The 22,290-nt window shown below is 42.7% G+C and overlaps 1 protein-coding gene across 1 annotated transcript in view; it reads right to left on the reverse strand.

Moving 5' to 3' along the window:
- Positions 1-22,290, reverse strand: part of COL26A1 (collagen type XXVI alpha 1 chain) — a 219,028-nt gene continuing 196,738 nt past the window's right edge. The window contains 7 exon segments of the mRNA XM_075074049.1: positions 1-1,617; positions 5,549-5,633; positions 6,762-6,806; positions 8,718-8,762; positions 12,952-13,014; positions 17,741-17,802; positions 18,610-18,702. Coding sequence (XP_074930150.1) covers positions 1,442-1,617; positions 5,549-5,633; positions 6,762-6,806; positions 8,718-8,762; positions 12,952-13,014; positions 17,741-17,802; positions 18,610-18,702 — 569 coding nt within the window. The 3' untranslated portion in view covers positions 1-1,441.

Genomic DNA, 22,290 nt, shown 5'->3' on the forward strand with positions numbered 1-22,290 from the left:
CAAACTATGAATTTACTTAAGCCACCAAATAGAGACACAACAACATTTGTTCACTAGTGCCCTGGAGAGGATTTGAACTAGTGACTTAACAATGAAAAATTCTGTAATCTACTATCAGTTGCTTTGCTTATTCAAGCCTGCTATTAATGAATTTACTTTTTTACTTACTTTTTTTTTTGTCTAACATTACCTTGTCCAATTTGATTGGACACCAGGTGTGAAATTTCTGTTCAGCCTCTTAACAGTGGAAGTCTGTTTCCCCAACAATAAGAGCTATCGCAAAAAGTAAAATGATTGAGCATTTCGCTGCAAGATCACAAGACAAACCACTGGCAAGAGTCTAATCCTTCTACTGTGTTTTGCCAATATGCCGCCCCCAGATTCAAACCAGTAGGAGATTGTGGATATTTTTAAAAATACCCACACTATAAAGAAAACTTTATCAATAATTCCAGCTTATGATCTAAAGCTGCGTAAATACTGCAGAACATTTTCAGTGCATCTTTGTTCCTAATAAGAGATTAATTTTTCTTAGCTATGTTCATACCTATTTTATGTTCACTTTATGCAAACTTTCATACAATTTTGTCTTGCTTGCTATGAATGTTTGCAAAAAGAATGTTGATCTTGAATATGCATGAAGAGCAAATTTTACATTCTGTAATTATTTATACCAGAAACCTGATAGTAAGCTGTTCATACAATCAGGGAACAGAAGGAACACCAGAAGGTCTATATGACACCATTCACACAATCAGTTAACACAGCTCAACTCCCTGATTTTAAATTTCAAATCAGAAAGCCCAAGAGTAAATGAAATTTTCAAAAGATTTTGAAGAGCCAGTACAGCTGAGACAAATCATGATCTGTTGAAAAACACTCCACAAAGAGAGATGAAATTTGTCAAACAAATAATTAGTTCTTAATTTTTCACCCTACTCTTTAAAAAAAACATTTCCATGGCTTTAGTGGAGTTCTGAAAGGGGTATCTTCAACTAGAAATTAGTGTGAAAACAAAAAACTTGATGGCATCTGGTTATTTTTAAACATAATAGTATAATGTTGCTCCGGGTTTTTGCTTTGAGCTAGGGTAGACCTGAATGATGTCTGAGCCTGCTATGCTGTCTTTTAAACAAGTAATTTGTGAGGGGGAGGATCAAGCCCTTTGAAGAGGGCTGGGGGGAGGGTATCCATTTCCAGGCATAGTTTTTAAGAATACCTACCATTTGGTGTACTCTGAAGGGGAGAGGAGGTGGAAGAGGAATTGCTCTTCATAAGAATCTTTGAGCTACAGTTAAGACATTCCCTGCAGTAATGGTTTAGCAGTGTCCAGGCAAGGAAACCCTGCAGCCTCCTACCCACTTCCTTCTGCACACTGTGATTAAGCACTAGGATACTGTATCTTTAATCAGTAAATGGACTTTAGAATGCACAAATATTCCTATTTCATTCCATTGCTTTTCCTTTCGGCTTTGGAGTCCTCCAGCAGCGAAGCGAGGATCTGATAGGACTGGTGCCGCTGCTCAGGACCACCACGTTTGATCTTGATGCTCGTTCGTAGAGAGGAGCCTAGGATCACTTCCTGCCCTGAGCCCGGTTCCATGGATGATAAAGAATCTGAAAGGAGATCAAGCCAAGGGAGAGTTTATTTAATAGGAGGGGCAGGGTAAGGAGCAAATGTACAGTGCTGAAGGCCTGAGTGGTACCCATTATAGAGAAAAAGTCCTGGCCTTTCTTATGCTTCTCCCCTTCCCTTCAATGTCCCCTCTCCCTTCACTTTTCTTTCCACTTAGCTGGTGTAATACCTAACTCCTCACTTCCCAAAACAAAAAAAGGGAACTAAATTGACCTTTGCCACTATCCCCTTACTCATGCTGCTTGTTTAGCATACCCCTTCCCCTGTTTCTTTGTAGACTGCAAGCTCTTTGGGGAAGGGACTGCCTACTACTCTTTGTACAGCACCTAGCACAATGGGTCTCTTCTCAGCTGATCCATAATCAACACGATTAATCATAACAGCAGTGCCTTGTGGTCCTTAGCTGTCAGCAGTTATAGAAGTGCCAAAGGTCATTTAAACATTCATTGAGCAAACATTAAGATTCAACACTCCTGAGGAGTTACTGAGTATCGCTACACACGTTATAGATGGGGAAACAAGCATAGGGCGGTGATGGACTAGATGATCTCCTGAGGGCCCTTCCAACCCTGATATTCTATGTGACTTACCCCAGGTCACACAGCTAATTAGCAACCACTGGCAATAAATCCCATCAGTCTGGTCTCCAAGCACCTTAGACACCAGCCCAGGCTTCCTCTTATGGTGAGGAGCCTTTCTACAATGATCCTGCCCCATAAAGCTAGGGCCACAGTCCTCTTCAAGGGCTTAGGCACGCAAACCCATAATGCTGACTCTTCAATGTTAATGTCCCTGTTTCTTTTCCTTTTGCACTCAGTAATGCACACTTGTTTGTTCCACTGCCAAGAGCCTAGTCTTCCTAGCCAGACCTCCAGCACTGGTCTGCTCACATCAGGCAGTATTTCTAATTCAAGTGAGTACCGCAGTGGATAGGGATTTGTGGTGTGCTAGCTGGAAATAAGCATTGCCAAAATTGGGCTTTTCCTGTGTCCTGCTGTTCTGTTCTGTAGGGCTGGTTAATACGCTCTGATTAGCTCAAGCTTCCATCCTGTTGCGTGAGGAAAGGTTTTTGTTGGTATGTTTTGCTTTGTTGCTTGTGTGGTGGTTTTGGCTCTTTGTCTGACAATGATAGCATGCAATTGGCATTTCGGCTTGGGTCTCCTGCACAGAAGTCATGGCAAAAATTTCAGTACCCAGAGCAGGAGCAGGGGCAGAACCTTAGCACCAGTTGATTAAAATGTGGGGTGGCCTTACAGCTTGGGGGCTGTCTCTGCTCAATAAAAATCAATTTCACTACAATGGAAGTGCTGCATGCAAACATCTTTCTTTGCGCTCTGCGGTTGTACTAGTTTAAGGTCAAAACCAGAGTCCTTCATTAAACAGCTTCCAGCATTCAACCCAGGGCCAGCTCTAGGTTTTTTGCCACCCCTGGAATTGTGCCATCCCAAGCACATGGTTGGTTTGCTGGTGCCTAGAGCTGGTCCCGATTTAACCTTCTCTTTGGCCTGAAAGGGTGGACAAGACAGGTCTATAATACCAATTATTTATAAAAATAGGTTAGTTAGTTGTTTTGGGGGAGGGTGGCAGCCTTTAATTGATGCAGGGTCTATTTTGTGATGTATTTATGTTTTTAAATTGTATATAAATAGAAACTGAGACAAAGTTTGGAAATTAAATACAAATACAATTCCTAGATTGGTAAATCACCGCTTAACTGACACTATTACACTGCTATAAAATCTGTGTGTAGTAGACCAAGCCAAAAAGTGAATTAATTCACTCAACTCGCTGTGCCCAGTTTTCCATTGTCCTGCACCTTCAAGTCATTTACACCAATGCCAAGTGGGTGTTAATGCTGCCATTCCCTTTTGATAGTACTTTACGCTAGTATAAATAGATGCACAAGGTAAAGGGCACTGCAGAGTCACACCCAATGCAAAGAGCTTGGAGCTTTAAAGTGCCTGCATATTCTTCAAAAGGAAAGTGGCCATACAAAGTGTGCTGGATTTTGCTAGTGCAGGCCTATGCAAGTCATGAGGTGATGCTATCACTGGTAATGCTGAGGTTGCCAAGTGCTCATGTTCTAGCCATGCTGTAAATATTTTGCAGATTCTTTCTCTCACTGAACTATCAAGTACATTTTTCAGGGCACTGACCAGCTGGGAGGGAGAGTAACTATTTCTGCTGTCGGATTGGCTTAGAACATTTTAATGTCCTCAATTTTAAGGCAGTGGTGTATCAAATTAATTTTAAATCTTATGATGTTGAGAGAATAACAGGCCTATATAAAGCCCTACATTTTCTGGCTATCTTCTTGACATTGTGTGGCCCCAGGAAGAGCATGAACGTGGAGACAGTGGATTTCCTCCCACATAATCTCTTGCTCACCTCCCTGGTGATTGAACCCTACATTCCCCCTCCCCGCTTTTCTTAGTTCTTTGTATTATGATTGCACCTAGAGGTTCTAATTACAGGGCCCTGACTGTGCTATTCAAACACAGGGTGAAAAACAGTCCCTGCCCAGAAGAGTTTACAATCTAAGACAAGATGCCAAAAATGTGAGTAACAAGTCAGTAGGAATAGGGGTGGGGAGGACAAGGCAAATAAGCACTTTTGAAAATTTAACACCTGAATGTATTCAAGTCCTATTTTAGAAAGTGACAGGGATTTAGCAACCTGAGTTTCTTTGACTTTCAGTAAGACACATGCTTTACGCACCTAAGTCACTTTGGTACATTTGAAAATTTCACAGAAGCCATATAACTATCAGAAGTCCCCACTGGCTGTTATTTGTTGCCAGTTTCACACAGATGGCCCTGTGGGAGTGGAGTTTGCAGAGAGATTTGAAAGAGGGCAAAGCAGTGCCGTGCTTTATGGACGAGGAGAGGACAAGGGTGCCAGCAGCACTGAAGGGAAAAAATGGTGCTTGGCCAAGAAGCATTGGTGTTGGTGCCAAAAGCCCCAACCAACCTCTCAAAGGCACAGAGAGAACATAATCATGAACAGATCCAAAACATTTCCCCCTTGCTCTGACCATTTCTGTAGGAAAAAATTATGCAGATCAAGCTATGGATCTGTCAAGACATTGAGCCCCTGCCCCAAACCAAGTGATTTCTCTTTGTTACACCAGCAGCAGAGAAAACTCTGATGTGTGAGAATCAGAAAACCCACTTTCCTCTGATGAAAGGCCTGTGGCACTGTGGGGAGGGAAATGGCTCCAACTGAATCACTCAGGATATTGACTGCTTCATTTTAAATAGTAGGAACACATAAGCTACTAAGTCTCATGTTTCCACAAATCGGTGTTCTCTGAATTTTAATCATGGGAGCTGCCTGGATTATGGATTTGCAGGCCTGGCCCATTCTAGGGTCCATCAGACCTGACGAATACTAAAAAGGCTAGCTCCTCAGCTGATGTCAGTGAACATAGCTCCACTGAGGTCAGGGGACGATGGCGATTGACAGCAGCTGAGGCTCTGGTCCAAAGACTCTGCAATGAGAAAATTTTTGTAGTGGTTACATGAAGCAGAACACAACACACCTTGATCTGCTGCTGAGCTAGGTCTGTACTACCGATTGTAATACAAATGTGTCAGGGGGGCGTATTGTGCCCTAGTGTAAAGACAGAGTAACTCCAGTGAAGCCAACAGCTGCGGGTGCTCACTGTGTAAAACTCAGCCACTTTAGTCACCTCATTATGGATTTAGGAGCCTCACTTTAGGCACCTACTTTTAAAAATCAGCTACTGTGCTGAACCAGCCCTAGCATCCAGCAGCTCATTGAGAGAGCAGGTGAAAAGAAGAGTCATATATTCTAGGAGTCTAGAACTAGCCAATTCTAGCGCTGTAACTCTGTTCCCAGACTAACTTCTCCAGAAAAACAACATTTAGTCACAGGCTGAGACACACTCACCATGAATTCCTATCATATGCTCTAGAATTAACACTCGCTCAGCTAAAATCTTCAGGGCTTCTCGAAGTTGTTGAACTCCTTCTCCCTGCAAGAAGGAGAAAACAAAACATCTGTGTATGTCTACAGCATAGATTATTTAAGTTTATAATGCAATCCTCCAAGGCTACAATGCTAATGTTGCCCCTGAAACTGCTAATGATTTCATAAAACAAAACCAGGTTGCAAATCTGTGGAGAACAGGGAGATGTCTCTGCCTTTCCTTTGGATGTTTATAAAAAGCCTCAATTATAAACCCAAATTCTGGCATCTCCAAAATTTTGGAGACGGTTAGGCCAGATCCAAAATTTTCAGCTGGCTCCTATTTGCATAATGGGCCAAACCAATAGCCATGCAAATCTGAACATTGTCAAACTGTGAGGCTTGGATTCAAACTATGTGGCTTGTGCCCATTTCCACAGTCCACTGCACTATTTACTTTACAATTAAAGTATTCCTTGCTAAGCAGATCTGACATTTGTTCTGAGCATCACTTGGGTGGGCCTGGCTTGCCCTGCACTGATATTGTACCACCAAACTGAAAAATGTCGAAAGAAACCCTTTCGCTGCTATTTTGTGAAATTATCTCGGTAGTGGCGTGGGTTTGGGGAAGGAGCGTTGCCTCTTTCTTGGCTGGGTCCAATATCTTACTCTTTAATGGCAAAGCAAAAGGATCAGCAGGCACATGCTGTTGAAAAAATAAAATCAGACCTTTTCAAGGGGCCATATTCTACTAGATATGGGATCAGCTAGGTAGGAAGAATGGTCTAGTTGACAAGGCACTGGGCAATGACTCAAGATTCCCAGCTCAGCCACTGCATTCCTTGTCACCTTGGACAAGTCTTTGAATCTACCCTGGACCATAGTTCCCCATCTGTAAAACTGCCCTATCTCACAGGCGTGCTGTAAGGATATACACCATTAACAACTGGGTGCCACTCAGACACTGATCAAGCAAAAAACATTTGGATCCAGATTTTGAACGTGCCCATGCCCATGGATATTTGAAGGTGAGGTTAATGCCACCTGCATCATCTGCCCTTTTATCTCTGCAATCCCCCCATTCCTCCATTTACGTTATCCTGCACACTGAACAAAGACAGGGTATGGTCCTAAGGGGAGTAAACACTCTTTTTACCAATAGACAAACCCAGCAGCAGTAAAAGTGTTTTCTTACATCAGCCCCTTTATCTCCTTCTTCACCCTTCTTGCCTGGTTCACCCTAAGATGAGACAAACAGATTTCCATGTAAACGAGGAGATTTGCCATCCAAAGTCATTCAAATCCCCTCCCTCAAAAAAGCCCTATCTGCAGAAAGCAAATTGAAATCACAATGTATGTCATCTGTTCGTTTAGATGGGGCCAAATTCAGCTCCTGCTGGCTTGGCAAGGGGAGGGGGAAGAGAGTGTCTATCCATTTACACCACAGCTGAACTTGGCCCAGAGCGACTTGAGCTATATGATGTTTACATTGCAATGAACCATTGTCTGATTGCTACAGCCAGGGACCTCGACCAAAGCCATGTGTCAATCGTGAGGCTTTCCCCATAAGCAATGCTTACACTAAAAGCAGTAGGGAGTTAACTATAATCACCTCCAAACATGCACACTTTGCCTCTATGTTTCTTTTTCCAGAAAAATCCATATCCACCAAGCAAGAGTCCCGTTAATTAGCCACTTCACCCTTCACCTCTCTGCAAGATGCTTATTACATTTTTACTGAAGAAAGATCCCTAGTTATTGCGACAGTTTGTCTGACATTCCCCTGCTGCCCACTCATCTAATCAGGAAGTGTCTGCATTTCCCAAGCAGCAGATGGCATACACAGAGTAAACCACAAGCTAAATAAAGAGCAATGGAAAGGTCCACGAACTGCTGAGTAAGGTGGCTGGGATGAGAACTTGGCTCCTCAGCAACATTGGGCCCTGTAGACACATTTAAAGCAGAGCAAGATAGTAGTAGAGATGGGAGAGAACCATGTCAGGCAAAACAAGAGCCCTCTGACCTTCCCTGCCCCACAACATTTCCATCCAAACTCAAACTGAACCCAGCTCTTGGTTGGATTCGCTCCCTAATAGTTTTCGTTTTCACCAGAACTGCACATGTAACTGCAGTCTTAGCTTGAGAGACGTTGTTCCAGAGGATTCCCAGCCTGGCCAGAAGCTGGTAGTCCCAGAACTACTGGGAGAAAGCCTGTTCTCAAGAGATTTCCTGCTCAGCCTCGCAGATAAAGGAGGTTTGGAGAGTTCAGGCTTGCTGGTGGAATTTTGATGGCTTAGCCACAGGGCACATGGTCTGTCCAGAGTTCCAACATGGGAGGCAGCTTTATAGTTCTGTCAAAAGGAGACTTGGTAGGAGGCAGCTCCTGTGGGGCTGCGCTGAATTAGCATGTCCTTCCTGCTTCACTGGCCATGATCCCTTCATGATCATAGCTGCCCACCCGTGCCCTCTCCCTGGCAATAGGAAGGTTTCACCCACCTTGCCACAGCCCCTCTCAACCCTCTTAATGCCAGCAGAATATTACCAGGCTGGCTTCTGTTCAGCCTGTAAGCACTTTGCAGCAGAGATAGAACAAAAAGACTGTTCATACAGCACCTAACAGAGAGTTGGGATCCATGACTGGGTCCACTTCCACAATACAGATAGTATAGATGCTAGAGCAAATCTGGCCTTATCGGGGTAAAGCAGAGGTGGTACCTCAGATCTATGTTCTGCACAAATCTTCTGCTACCAATTTCTCACTCCTAAGGGAAGAACTATGGTTGGTGGAGCACTTCTCTTAACAGGCTCTTTTTGCTAGACTACTAGCCCCACTCCTAGATCCAGCAAAGAGAGAGAGAGGGGACCTATGAGATCATGCAATCAAGCTCCTCAACCCCAGGCAGGTACAGGGCATTTTCTACTGCTTTGTCCACTTGACTATAAAGCACAGCACTAAAATACAGTGTTTCATTTGCACAGATCTCCGAGATGCTGTCTCCTGACCTGGATGTTGTATTAGCATCCAGAGAGAACTTGTAGTACCAGTCCCAGTCCAGCCAGGTGGTATTTAAGGTGCTGGACATGACATACACCCGCACCCCATCTCTGTGTGTGTGTCTGTCTCACACACACACACACGTACAACACTTACAGGCAGTCCCTTATTGCCCCTCTCTCCAGACACACTTGCTTGCCCCTGTTGGAAATAAAGCAAGTGTCATTTTTTCCCCCCATTTGATGAGAACAAAATGTAATTTTACCAGTGGAATTAAAATGGCTTAACAAATAAACTCATGAGATGGCATGGAAGTTCTTTTCCCTCAATTTTATCGCTTTCAGCATTCAAGGAGGCAGCAAAATGGGTACTCTCTCTCAAGCACTAGTTCTGAATCCTCTCAACGTTTAGAGAAGTTTGGTTCGGGATCTCAGGCCAATCTTTGTAAAATGGATTTGCATCCTCTTTAACTTAGTTGACGTCTCTGAAGTTCAAGTGGGGAGAAATTTGTCCCTAGAGTTTTCCCCCAAAATACAACATTCTTCCATACAGTATAATGGATAGGTTAAGACTGCTCAGCCTTCGCCATTGAACAAAAGACCGCGATATCCAATTATGATTTTCCCTTAAAACTCCATCACATACCCTTTTAGTCGTCTTCTGCACAGATGCTCACCCTCTTATCCACAACTAGAACTACTAAATTTCTCTGCATAGATTTTTTTTGATGAAAAATGGCTTTTTGAACTATACATTTTTTTCATAATTTTCATATTCTAAGTTTTCTGGGGCAGTTTTGAGTCAAACAATTCAAAACAACAGTTTCAAACCCATTTGAAAAATATTTGTTTTGATTCAAATAAAAAGGAATCAAAATGGCCATTTGTGTGTTTCCTTTCCTCTACTGCCTTTTCCTCCATTCCCCCTCTTTTGCCTCTCTGGAAAAGGGGGAAGTACCCCTAACATGAATTTTTTTTTAATTTAGATTCATTTCAAATTGGCTCAATTATTCAAGAAAATCTGAAAATTTTTAAACAAAATTGAAAAAAACTTTCATTTCATTCTAAAATATTGTGCAGAATAGAATTTCCATTTTCTGACCTACTATATCCACCCCTCCCACGTGACTTTTATTTTTTTGCTGTTATGAACCTTCCAGCTGGATGTAGGATTTTGCATTTGCTAGAAAAGTAGAGCTGCCTTTTCATGTATATATATATTTTTTTCCTAACTGTTTCTTCACTGGTTTTATACGAAGAACAAATTCAGAACAAGATACTATATCAAAAACACTGCATTAGAGAGACCTGTGTGACACTTGGTGACAACTGCTGGCAGAACTATATACCGATGAGAAGGTGAAATATAAACCCGAATGACCCCACCGAACAGATATGAGTTGCTTAGATCCTGCATTGGGTGAATCAGGCCCATGCAATAGTATAAGCAAGCAGCAATTCACTGAACTAAGGTGGCAGGAGGTACATTGTTGGAACAATTTACCAAGTGTTGTTGTGGATTTTCCATCACTGACAATTTTTAAATTGCAGATTGGAGGTTTCTTCTTACAGTTCTTGTCTAGTCATTATGTTGGGGAAGTTGTACGGTCTGTGTTATAGAGATCCGACTAGAGGATCACAATGGTCCCTCCTGGCCTTGGAATCTATGAATCAAGATACCTTGTTTATCCTCAGATATTGATAGTAAAATGGGCCCCTCCCTGTTCTGCTCTGGCCTTCATCAGCTTACACAGTCTCTGCACTTTGTCCATGTGATGCCAACACTAATTCAAAGGTGCAGCATGCACTTCCCCCTACAGACTGATGATAAAAGCAGCGTGGGTGGCCAGGGATTTCATGACCATAAGCCAGCAGACATTAGCTGTATTAAAAGCCTGCACAATGTCTAGATTGATCTTTCATTGGCTTGGAAAGAACAAAAAGGAAAGAACATAAGAATGGCCATACTGGTTCAAACCAATGGTCCATCTAGTCCAGTATCCTGTTTTCCGACTGGCTATACTGGTTCAAATCAATGGTCCATCTAGCCCAGTGTCTTGTCTTCTGACTGGCTAGTGCCAGATACTACAGAGGGAATGAACAGAGCAGGGTAATTTTGAGTGATCCAACCCCAGTCGTACATGTCCAGCTTCTAGCAGTTGGAGATTTAGGGTCACCCAGAGCATGAGGTTGCATCCCTGACCATCTTGGCTAATAGCCATTGATAGCCCTATTCTCCATGAACTCATCTAATTCTCTTTTGAACCCATTTGTACTTCTGGCCTTCACAACATCCCATGGCAACAAGTTGCACATGTTGACTGTGCATTGTGTGAAGAAATAGTTCCTTTTGTTTGTTTTAAACCTGCTGCCTATTAATTTCATCAGGTAACCCCTAGTTCTTGTGCTGTGTGAAAGGGTAAATAACACTTTCCTATTTACTTTCTCAATACTATGTCACACACACCATCCTATATGGAAATGTTATTTTCTTCTGCCAATGAAAGCTTTAACCATTCGTCTATAACAGAGCTAGTTGGAAAATGGAGTTCCCATTCCCCAAGAAATTCCAAAATTTTGTTTTTGTTCCAACACACAACAAAAAGTAAAAATTTCTAACTCACTTATAGAATGGAAATGAAACAATTTCTATTTATCAAAACTAAACAGTTTTTTTCTAATGTTGAAATGTTATATTTGTTATATACAAGTAGTCGAAATGAAATGAAACAAAACGTCTGATATTTTCCAAATGAAATAAGTCTAAAATTTTTTTTAGATGTTTTCCCATCAAACTTCATCAAAATAGACATTTTCACGTCATATATTTCAGTTTCAACTCAACTGTTCCACTGAATTTTTCAGCCAGCTCTAATCTGCAATATTTAGCAATGGTGTAAACTATGGAATTACGCCACTTTAGAGTCAACTGTCTAATTACATACAGAGCTCTCTTCATAAATAAGTGTCCTTCACTGAAAACTGAAACAAACATCTAACAGAGATAAGCAGTATTTGGTAGCTAGGTCTGAAAGACCACTACATTTATCAGCAACCTCTGTCTTATTTGCTTTCAGTGTGTGTATCATACAATCTAGTCTGAATTGTTGTTGTTGCCTTAATGTAAAATCTGGAGCAATGCATGTTAAGTGTGTCACTAGCTAGGCTCATGGGCTTGGAGAGTCTCCAAGTTTATCTGAAACTAATCAAACTGCATTTGGCATTTGCCTTTCTAAGCCCTCACAAATATTGTTCTGCCCTTCAGACTGAAAAAAGCAAACAGAAGGGGGAAGATGGGAGAAAAATTGGCAAATGCAGATGATTTGTTCACCTGATTTGCAGTAATGAGCTCCACCTAAATCTATATACAGGTAATTCCTCTTTAAAGAAAGGAAATACATTAAGGCTGCAGCCACCTGACTCCTGCTATGGGAACATACTGGAAACTTAGCACTAAAAAACTTTTATGCAGCTGTCTTTCCTTTCCAGAACATGCTGCAAACGCCATTAATGGTAAGTTTTTCATTCTGTAGCTCTGCTTTATGGACAAAATCTCCTCACAAGGATTCTCTCTCATCGATCCAGTTCCCCCAGTGCTAAGTTCTTAAAAGATTACATTCTACAGCCCCTCCTAGAAGGGTCTCCACAAGCCACCAAAGGTCCACAGGCCATAGTCTGGCACAGTAAGTGACGGGGAGTCTTGAAGAGTTTGGGAGGACTGAGATAGCAGAAGTATCCAAAAGTTTAAATACTGCTCTGAACCTCTTTAGTCTGCCTGGACACTGGGCTGGTAACCTGGTGAGAAGAGGCTCTCGCATGTGGGTGTTGGCTTGTTTGTTTGTTTGTGGTACTTCCTAATTTGGCCAGCTTGGAAACACTCAGCAAACTCCTCTTGCTGTATTTTAGGCATTAAACACTTCTATGTCCTTGACAAAATAAGCAATGATAGCGATTACATGACATAATGTGAAGTAAAAGACGACATTTTCAGAACATTATTTGACCCTGAAAAATGGCTCCATTTCAGAATAGTTCTTATTCTCTCTAACATGCTTTGCCCTTCTTTTCCAGTCACAACATAACTGAGCTAAACCATCTAAAATGCTAGGTACTAAAGTGTTTATAGTAAAATCTGTTCTCAATAGACATTAGGGATCAAATGCTGACTACTCTGAAACTTTCAGAGGTAACTTATACCCTGTGAAAACAATGTGTCCCCTCTGCCTGTGCAATGGTCTCCCTTACTGATTCTTGCATAATATTCCGAACTTATGTGCACCTAGTCAGAGATGGTCCACTGACTTCAGAGGACCTATGTTGATTTCCACCATCTGAGCAGCTGGCCCAGAATTGGTTGTGAATTTTTACATGTAATGAAGTTTTTAACTTACTCTTTCTCCTCGATCTCCTTTGGAACCTTTAGGTCCAGGCTGTCCTGGAGAGCCCGGTACACCCTAGAGGACAGATGCAGGATAAGAGGACATTAGTTTCCATTTAACATCCTGCTATTATTGTTAAAGATGCTGGGCTAGATTCTCTGTGGCCTGAGAGCCTGCGTAGTGACTCACCCCAGGTGATGAGAGTGTAAAATGTGACTTTGTCTTTCTATCTCATAAGGTACTTCTGTGGTCCCGATCATCATAGCATCTTTAATGCACTTATCCTCATAATAACCCTGTGAGGCAGGGCAGTGTTATTATCCCCATTGTACAGATGGAAAATGGAGGCACAAAAGATAAGTGACTTGCCCAAGGTCACACTGGAAGTATGTGGCAAAACATCAGATGATAGCATTTTGCACACTCTTTGCACAGTTGTAAATGACTTCACAAGGTTCAAGGCAGGGACAGTCAGCCATCATGGACCACACAGATACAACACACCCAGGTTCCAATGGTCTGGGGATCTCTACAATTACATTTTGCACATCCAGGATAGTTGACCATGGGGAGTAGCCTGTCATGTGGCCCTTTTAAGGAGATGGTGCATCTGAATAACAAGGCCTGGAGGGGCTGATTTATGAAATCAATGCAGTCTTTCAGAGAATCAAGGAAAAAATGCATCATAAAGGGCCTTCAGCAGTTTTATGCACTTACAGACCTCTCAGCTGGATCGCAGTGCATATGCACATATATTCTTCTTCTTTATTAGTTGTATTACCATAGCATCTACGAGCCCTCGTCATGGGCCAGGACTGCTCATGCTAGGCTCTTTTAGAAGTGCCTATGTTTTTCCTTTGTAAACAGATTGAACTATAACAACTGGTATTCGTTGCTAAAAGCTGATGATGAGGTATTCAGGGCTGCAAAGACTGGGGGGGGGCAGTTGTTTCGAGGGCACTGGTAATGGGATATTGAAAAATAGGATTAACCTCTAGGTTACTGGTTCACGTCTGGCCCAGATTGGTAGTAAAATTAGTACTGATAGCTGTTCGGCATGGGTTCTTTGAAATAGACAGTGGAGTCAGTCCAGTTCATGATGGACAGTGGTGCATATTGCAGCTATTACTGGCTCCCTTGTCAGCCTCTGCAGAAGGCCAAGGACTGAATGGCAATGGGGACTTAAAGATCCTAGAAACAGTCCTGGCACATTAGGAGTGAGATACTTTCACAGGGCTGGGTTCTTATGTTATCCTGCACAGTTAACTATGCAAAGGAATAACAGACCAAGATGTCTTTAGACCTTGGCCTGGTCTACACTGGCGGGGCGGAGGGGGAAATGAATCTAAGATACGCAACTTTAGCTACGAGAATAACGTAGTTGAAGTCAAGTATCAGGGGGGTAGCCGTGTTAGTCTGGATCTGTAAAAGCAGCAAAGAGTCCTGTGGCACCTTATAGACTAACAGACGTTTTGGAGCATGAGCTTTCGTGGGGGAGTACCCACTTCGTCGGATGCATCACGTAGCTGAAGTCAACGCATCTTAGATCAACTTAGATTGACTTCATGTCCTCAGGGCATGGGACCGACAGCCGCCACCCCCCTCCCCCCCCGTCAACTCCGCTTCTGCCTCTCGCCCCGGTGGAGTTCCGAAGTCGACAGGGAGCGAGTTCGAGGATGGACGTATCGCGTCTAGCTGAGACGCAATACATCCACCCGCGACAGATCGATCACTACCCACTAATCCGGCAGGTAGTGCAGACATACCCCTTGTTTGCAGCAGCTATTAGGGTAGGTACCCACACCTCACAAATAGTTATGGAGAGTTGGAGGATAGAACTCTGAATATCAACAAACATTCCTCTCTTCCTATTTTGTTTGCAACACTATCATGGCTTTGTTTGGCGTTTAAAGGGTTAAGATCAATATCTGCAAAGGAGTTTAACTACCAGAAGTCTTGAGACAAAGCCATTCTTCTCGACTGGTGACTGTTCTATAGATTTATTCAACCCAGGGAGCAAAATTATAGCACACGTTGGGCTTAATTTGAAAATTGTTTATTTGGGTGAGTGAATTTCATCAAAATGGTTTCAAATGTACAATCCAATTAATGTTAGGTCTGTATGCTCACTCTGGCCATCCTGCTGGGATCTTTCATACCTTAGGGATGGCCTTTGCCAAACTTGTATGGGGTGCTGCAAAGCTTCAAACATTTTTACAGTAGCCTCCAGAATCTAAAGAAAGATGGTAGTTTGAAGCTATCCTAGCTAAACAGATACCCCACAACTGTCAGAAGTGATGCTTGATTTTGGAGGCACAAATTGAGAGGCCTCAAAGGGAGGGACCCAGTTATCAGCAGTTGGAAGTTTCAGCACTTTCTGAAAATCAAGCCTTCTTAGGGAGTCTCAAATTGCACCCCAAAAGTGAGGCACACTCCCATCACTTATGAAAACTTTAGCCGTAGTGCATGACTAGGCCCTCATTAGTCATCTGGGTAAGGACGTTCATAATTAAACAGGGTGAAATACTCATTTGGTACTTAATAGTAAACTAAATAGTCTGGTCTTTTGAGCTATATGAGACAATATAAATCTAGGATACCTATCCATAATCCAGTTCTCCCATTTCCTTACAAAGTTTGGAGACCTTGTGGGAGAAAGACGTGGGAGAAGAGGTAGCAGCTTAAAAAAGGGAGGAAGGAGTGCAGCACCTGAGACATCTGGAAAGATGGGCAAGAGGCAGGGTTCCTCAGACAATGTTTGTTAAAGTTTTGTGCTAATGTGTTAATTTTTCTTAATGTTGCCTAGCTGGCAGCGTACTCTATCTTCTCAACATAGACTGTAATGCTCCTTCTCTGTTGCTGTAGCTCTGTACTGAAACCGTGATGCTTCTGTGGATCTAACCTCTGCTGTAGGAGGGAGTCTCACTCGGGTGCAGCTAAATTGCTCCACAGGAATTGGAAGACTCTCTTGTGTACAGCTCAGAAGCTCCACATGAAGAGAGGGGGAAGCAAGATATCATGAGATCATGTAGTTAGAAGACTCATAAGAGCAGATGGGCATCCTTAACTTTTTGCATGTTTGACCCTGACCAGTCAAATTTGTAACATTACATTAGCACTTTAAAAAAAAATAGCATAGGCCGCACTTCTGTAGTTAGTAAAGATGGGGCAGTCCTTCAGCGGAGGGAAATCGGCATAGCTCCCTTGAAAACAATAGAATTAGACAAGTTTCCACCAGCTGAGGTTTCAGTCCATCTTTACAAGCTATCTACCATGACTAAGGCTTTCTCCCCCCTGCGTACATCCTGCAAGTTCACAGGCCAGAGTTTAAGAGAAGCTTCTGTTTGTTTTGCCCTTGTGCATTACTTTACATTTAATCATGTGAAACTGCATCCGTCATTTTGCAGCCAAATCTCCCAGTGTGTTTATATTCATCTGAAATTTCCCACAGTTCTCCATACCATTTGATAATTGAAACAGTTCTGCATCACTGGCAAAGTTCACCAACTTCCTGTCCATTTCTTCTTCCAAGTGATTAATAAATACACAGTAAAATCCCATTTCTCCAATTCCCTGCAATCCCAGCATCCTCATTATCCGAACTGAGGTTATGTCCCTTAACATAAATCACTTAACCATATATATCCCCCAATTTTCCTAATTCTCTATCATCATTTTATCCATGTTTATGTCCTTGAAAGAGTTTGGATTGGCAGCTGGACTACACATTCTGTAACTCTGTTCCAGAAATAGGTCTCCTGGGCTTCCCCGCTATTAACTAATTACCACTTTGACTAGTCAATTATTCAATCACTTAATTTTTTTCTTTACGAAATTTTCAATCTGTGAACAGATTTAGCCCCTCTTTTTGTAGTTTTCCAGAATAACCTTTTATGAGGGACCTTGTTAAAAATGTATTATCTGCCCAATTACAAGAATCTTTTTTTATCCACATATAATTAATTGAGCTGGTCAGAAATGTTTCCATCTAAATGTTGTTGTTTTTTTGACTGAAAATGCAGGTTTGGGGAAGTCTGATTTTTCCCAAAGCTTTTTTGATTTTTCCATTCTGAAAAATGCAATGAAATATTTTGTCACAGCTTGGATCAATCCACATAAAAATATTTTGGTTTGTTGAACTGTATTTCCCTATGATGCTGCATTGCCTCATAGGAGCAATAGTTTAGAAATCTCCTGGGCCCATTTTCTCATATGGGTAGCATCCCTAGCCAGACTACATATCCCATGATACAACATTGTCTCCCCTCTGACTGAACGGCATGATGCATCATGGGAGAGATTTAGTCCAACCAGCCTGGCCCAGGGAGCCTAGGAGAGAGGGGGCATCAGGCACCCAAACTAAAACTCCCAAGAGGCAATGCAACCCCATAGGGTGATGCAGTTTAATATTGATCTGACTCAAGGTTTGGTTAACATGAAATGTTTTGGGTCAGTTCAATAAATGTTTTGCCTGGGAATATCAAAATGCTTTTTGTTTAGATTAAGAACACCAAAATGAAGCATTTTGCCATTTCCAAAACAAAAATTTTCAGAACATTTTGTTCTCAGAAAAATTTCACTATTTCAACTTTTTGTCCTGATTTGAGATAAAAACAAAAGTATTGATATACTGGCATTTCTTGTTGGATGCAAATTCCAATTTCCACTCATCTCTACTAATTAAATATTTCATCTCCTTTCTACAGAAATAATTTGCTTTGCATTTAACAACATGCTCCACTTCTCTCCTTCCCCCATCCCTACTTCTGCCCCTGCCAAGGAATGGGATAAAATTACTTACTTGTGATCCAGGAACTCCAATAGGTCCTGGGGGTCCTTTGGGTCCTGAAGTGCCCGGGGGTCCTGGCGATAAAATCATAATCTGAGACAGTTTTAGAGACATTTAGAAAGAAGGAACCTCAATTTCAATCACACTCATTTCATTACTCCTCATTTGCATGTCTCTCACTCTTTACAAAAATCTTACTTGATCATCAGGACATGGCTTAAGCACTGGTATCAAACAGAAGATAGATGCACATTCTGATGTAAAACATCCTTCCATACTGGAATTACTTTAGATCTATATACAACATTTAAATAATGTAAGTAGTAAGAAATGCAGCAAAATTTCAGTCTCCTTTTAAATGACTATTCTTCCTTGGTCCTAAGAGAAATCTTAGATCAGGATCCACAAAGTGACTGTACCCAAGTGAGGTACTGCACCTGGGGTTTCTGAAAGAGAGAGAATGAGTGCAATACTGAGTGAAGAGATAGCTGGGCCTCACATGGCATCCGACCCATAGTATTCTGAGGATACATGACTGCAGAAAGGGGGTTGTATTTAGCCACAGCTAAAATGGAGGGGTTGACATGACTATATAAAATGCCTCTTTGCAATTCTGCTTCGGCAAACAGTTATGGATTGGCTCCTCCCTTGCTCTGAAGACCGCATATCCCTTTAACAAAGCTTTGCCTCTACTAATCCAAGGCTCGTGAGCCCAAACTCTTGCATCCAGGCCACTTGCTTTTCCTGGCAGGCATCCCATCAGCATAAACGATGCCACTAGATCTTACACACACACACACACACACACACACACTCTCTGAGAAGAATCTTCGGTTGGGTTTCCCCTCATTAAAGCTGTCCAGTTCGATTGAGTCTGTTACCTGGTGGCCCAACCGGCCCTGGTGCGCCACGTGGGCCTGGCAAGCCAGCTAGGATCGTGTCGATGATGGTAGAAGCCAGCTGGGATTCTCCATCTGGGGTAAAGAGCAGAGGAATTAATGAATGAGAAAATTTATCAACTGCAGCGTCCAATCAGTCAGGATTTCACACTGGGCTGTTCGAAAACTTGAGCTAGCTGTTGGCCAAGGAGAGTGTGTGTGTTTAATTAGGTGGAATTCTGACCATTAGAACAATTTCCCTGACCATTCTGAGGGGAACTCATCCAGAAGCTCATTGAAAAATAAAAAGCTGTGATTTTCTACCAGAGACTCCAATGCAATCATCTCATTCTTCAGGCTTTATACATTAGGCCATCATGTGCACAGACTGGCTCCGGATCAAGTGCGTTTGCATTTAGTCTCTCAGCCCCAGACATGCCTCTTGTTCATCCCTCCACCTTGTTTCTTCCAATTGCCCCAAAGAGGTTTTCTCTCATTCCAAATCAGTGTTCTTGCTTAATTACTGAATCCTGCTGCCAGTCACCAATGCAGACTGGATAGCACCCCCTTCAGGGAGCCAAGTAATGAAAGGCTGCTACTGCATGGTATAGCAATAGGGGTGTTTTGTTTTGTTTTTTGTTTTTTTAAAGCCTAGAGATGTCACCTCTAAGACATTTGGTTTCCAGTGATCCAAGAAGTTATGTATGAACATTGGGTCTCCCTGGGGCTGCCCAATGCACTGGTGCCCATGCTGCTGAGTTGCTGCACCATTATAGCAGCCCAAAGCATTGCCACCAAACCCATGTGGTAGCCAATATGCAGCCACCAAGTCAAGTGTCTGGGTCGAGCATATCAGGCCAACACACTAGCTATGGACCCATATGCTATTATATAAATATTCTGCAGTCTATTAGGGTACCACCTTTCATTTGAAGATACAAGAGCGCTGTAGACAATATGTAATTTTACAGATGGAGGGACTAAGACACAGAAGTTAAGTAACTTGCCCAATGCCACATAGATAGGAATAGAATCCAGGTATCCTGACTTAAGTGAAGATTCACAATCCACTGCTCTAGCCACTTGATCCTAACCAATTCCATAACCTCAAGAATTTATTCTTCTGCTGGCTTTGTTGCTGTTGGCCTTAACTGTAATCAACATTTCTCTAGTCTCCTGACCTTCCTTTGAATTCATAAGCAGGGGCAGTGAAGGACAAGGTGAGAAGAGACTCACAGGCATCTTCAAAACTTGAAAAGAAAAAATGTAACAAAACCATTCAATTAAACACTACAAAAATACAAGCCATGCTACTTCAGCAGTTTCCTTCAGGGGAAATTGAATGGAAGTGCTAACTATTGCTTGAAGAAACAATTTATATATAAAATATAATCTATCAGTAAAAAAATAACTGCATCTTTTCCGCAGACTCGCCAACCATGGGGCTCTACCAGGGTCTGGTCAATGGATACTGCATAGCACAGTTACGCATGACAGAAGGCCTTCTGAAAAGCCAGATTTTCCTCAGCTACTGCCCCCCACGATCTATGCCTGTGATCTCAAACCTCCACATGTCCATTCCCTCCAGATTTTTAGCTCACTGAGCTACCATTAGATGGGATTCTGTCCAGGCATAGAGGGGCAAATTCTACAGTGGTACATAGAGGGGTTGCTCTATATTTACATCAAAGATCACTGGTGATGTTGCGTACGCTGCACTGGCATAAATGAGAGCAGAATTTGGCCCAAGAAAAGGAGAGGAGTCCAGCATAGACATTTTGGAGGATTTTCACCTTTGGTGAAGCAATGGATGTTGGTCACAGATAGAGGTACAACAGTGATGATAGATCAGTGATCTGATCCAGTGTGACATATGCTATGGAACGCTAGAAAACAGCCATAACTCCAGATGCCCTCAGGGACAGGGCATCTCTGCACTGGAGTCCAGGAAGGGAACCAGCATGCCTCAGACACTGAACCTAGGTCTCTCCTGGGGCAGAGTCAAACACACCAGGGATGAACTCAAACAGGTATTTACTTCACCGACGTTTTTGACCATAGCCATCTTTCCTTCTTTGTGGCCCAGAAACAAAATGTCTGAGAATGCTTTCATGTTCAAAGGGAAAAGGTACCCAAGTGAAGTGTGTAATCCAATTAATCTGAGTTTTATTTGACCATGTCAAAATCCATCAGGGTTTGTGAGTGAGCTGGAATCAGAAAACGAGCATCGAACAGCAGAGACTGCATTAACAAGTTCAGGGGATTTTTTTTTTTTTTTAAAAAGAACAAGCAGTCAACAAAATTAAACATCCTTAGGGGAGCTAGGATGGGGTAGTGGGATTGCAGACTAATGGGATTTAATTATTGCTGAGGGGAGTGAATGTGTGTTGCAGAAAATTCCAGGCAAAGAGAATATTAGGATGATGACAAACAGAGTTACTCCTCCCAAATCCACCCATCTTGACATTAGATCAATTCGACTCAAAGCTATTTCTGAAAGGTGCTTCTCTAATTGTGACACTGGGGGGGGGGGGGCGCAGGAGAGGGGAAAACTCTGCTTGGGAGCCCTCAAGCTCAATAGCTCAGCATTTGGGCCGTGCAGCATGCTGGGGTGAGACTCTGTCGCTCCTTCCCTTGTAGTGCAGCCATGGAAAACACCAAAGTACTGGCTGGCTCTAGAGGACCAGCACAATGTTTCCTAAATTCCTTCTATGGGGAGAATCCTGCCCCTCTTCTCCCTTGTCATATAGGGCTCTAATTACAACACACCTAGTGCACATCTACCATACAGGGGGGTGGGATTTGGGAAGTCCACATCCCCCCTGCAGTCTCTCTATATCCCCACAAAGCAACAAGTCAATCTAGGAGATCTAGTGCCTACCTGAATCCTCCGGTCTTTCCCTCTCCATATACACTGGGGTCAAAGGAAACCCTGGGACTTATGCAGCTCAGGGCTACAATAGCAACCACAGAGTAGCTTCAGAGTCATTCAACAGCAAACAGATGGAGGATCCCCTCCCCCTCAACGTGGCTCTCACTGAGCTGCCTGCAGCAAGTCCTGCTACCCCGGCTTGTCTATGTAACAGGTCAAATTCTGCCCTTGGAGGCAGGAAGGTACCTTTCCCATTTAAACCACCCTGACATAGAAGTTGCTCCAGACCTTTCCAAACTCCCAGCTGGCCCAAAAGTGCTCTAACAAGCCACTTTGTTCGATGTGGGGAAGGCTAGGGATTTGAGCATGTAGAAAGGGGGAAACTTAAAAAGAGGCTGAAATCTATCCTGAGAGGCAGTGAAGCTTGTTCATCTGTGTAGCAGCCACAGGCATCCCAGATATCTGGAAGTGCACAATTTTCAGAGCCACTGGAACAGTTTTCTAAATGCAAGCCTCAATCTCTCTCCTCGCTTCCCCTTCCCATCTCTCGCTCTTATTCCTCCTGCTCTGTTCCTTCCCATTCTTCCCTCTTTTCAGAAAGGTGAGTGGATCAAGCACTGGATGGGGAGCCAGGAGATCTGCGTTCTGTTCCCTACTCTGCCACTGAACTGCTGGTTGTCCTCTGGCATGTCCCTTCCTTGCTCTGTACCATGGTGGGTTTCTATCTTAAAGCAACAGATAAAAGACAGTAACACCCTCTGATCACAGCAAGGTATTATTTCCCCCTCCCTTTCCCCAGAAAAGACTCCTTT

The sequence above is a fragment of the Chelonoidis abingdonii genome, chromosome 20 (genome assembly GCF_003597395.2).
Source record: "Chelonoidis abingdonii isolate Lonesome George chromosome 20, CheloAbing_2.0, whole genome shotgun sequence".
NCBI lineage: Eukaryota > Metazoa > Chordata > Testudines > Testudinidae > Chelonoidis > Chelonoidis abingdonii.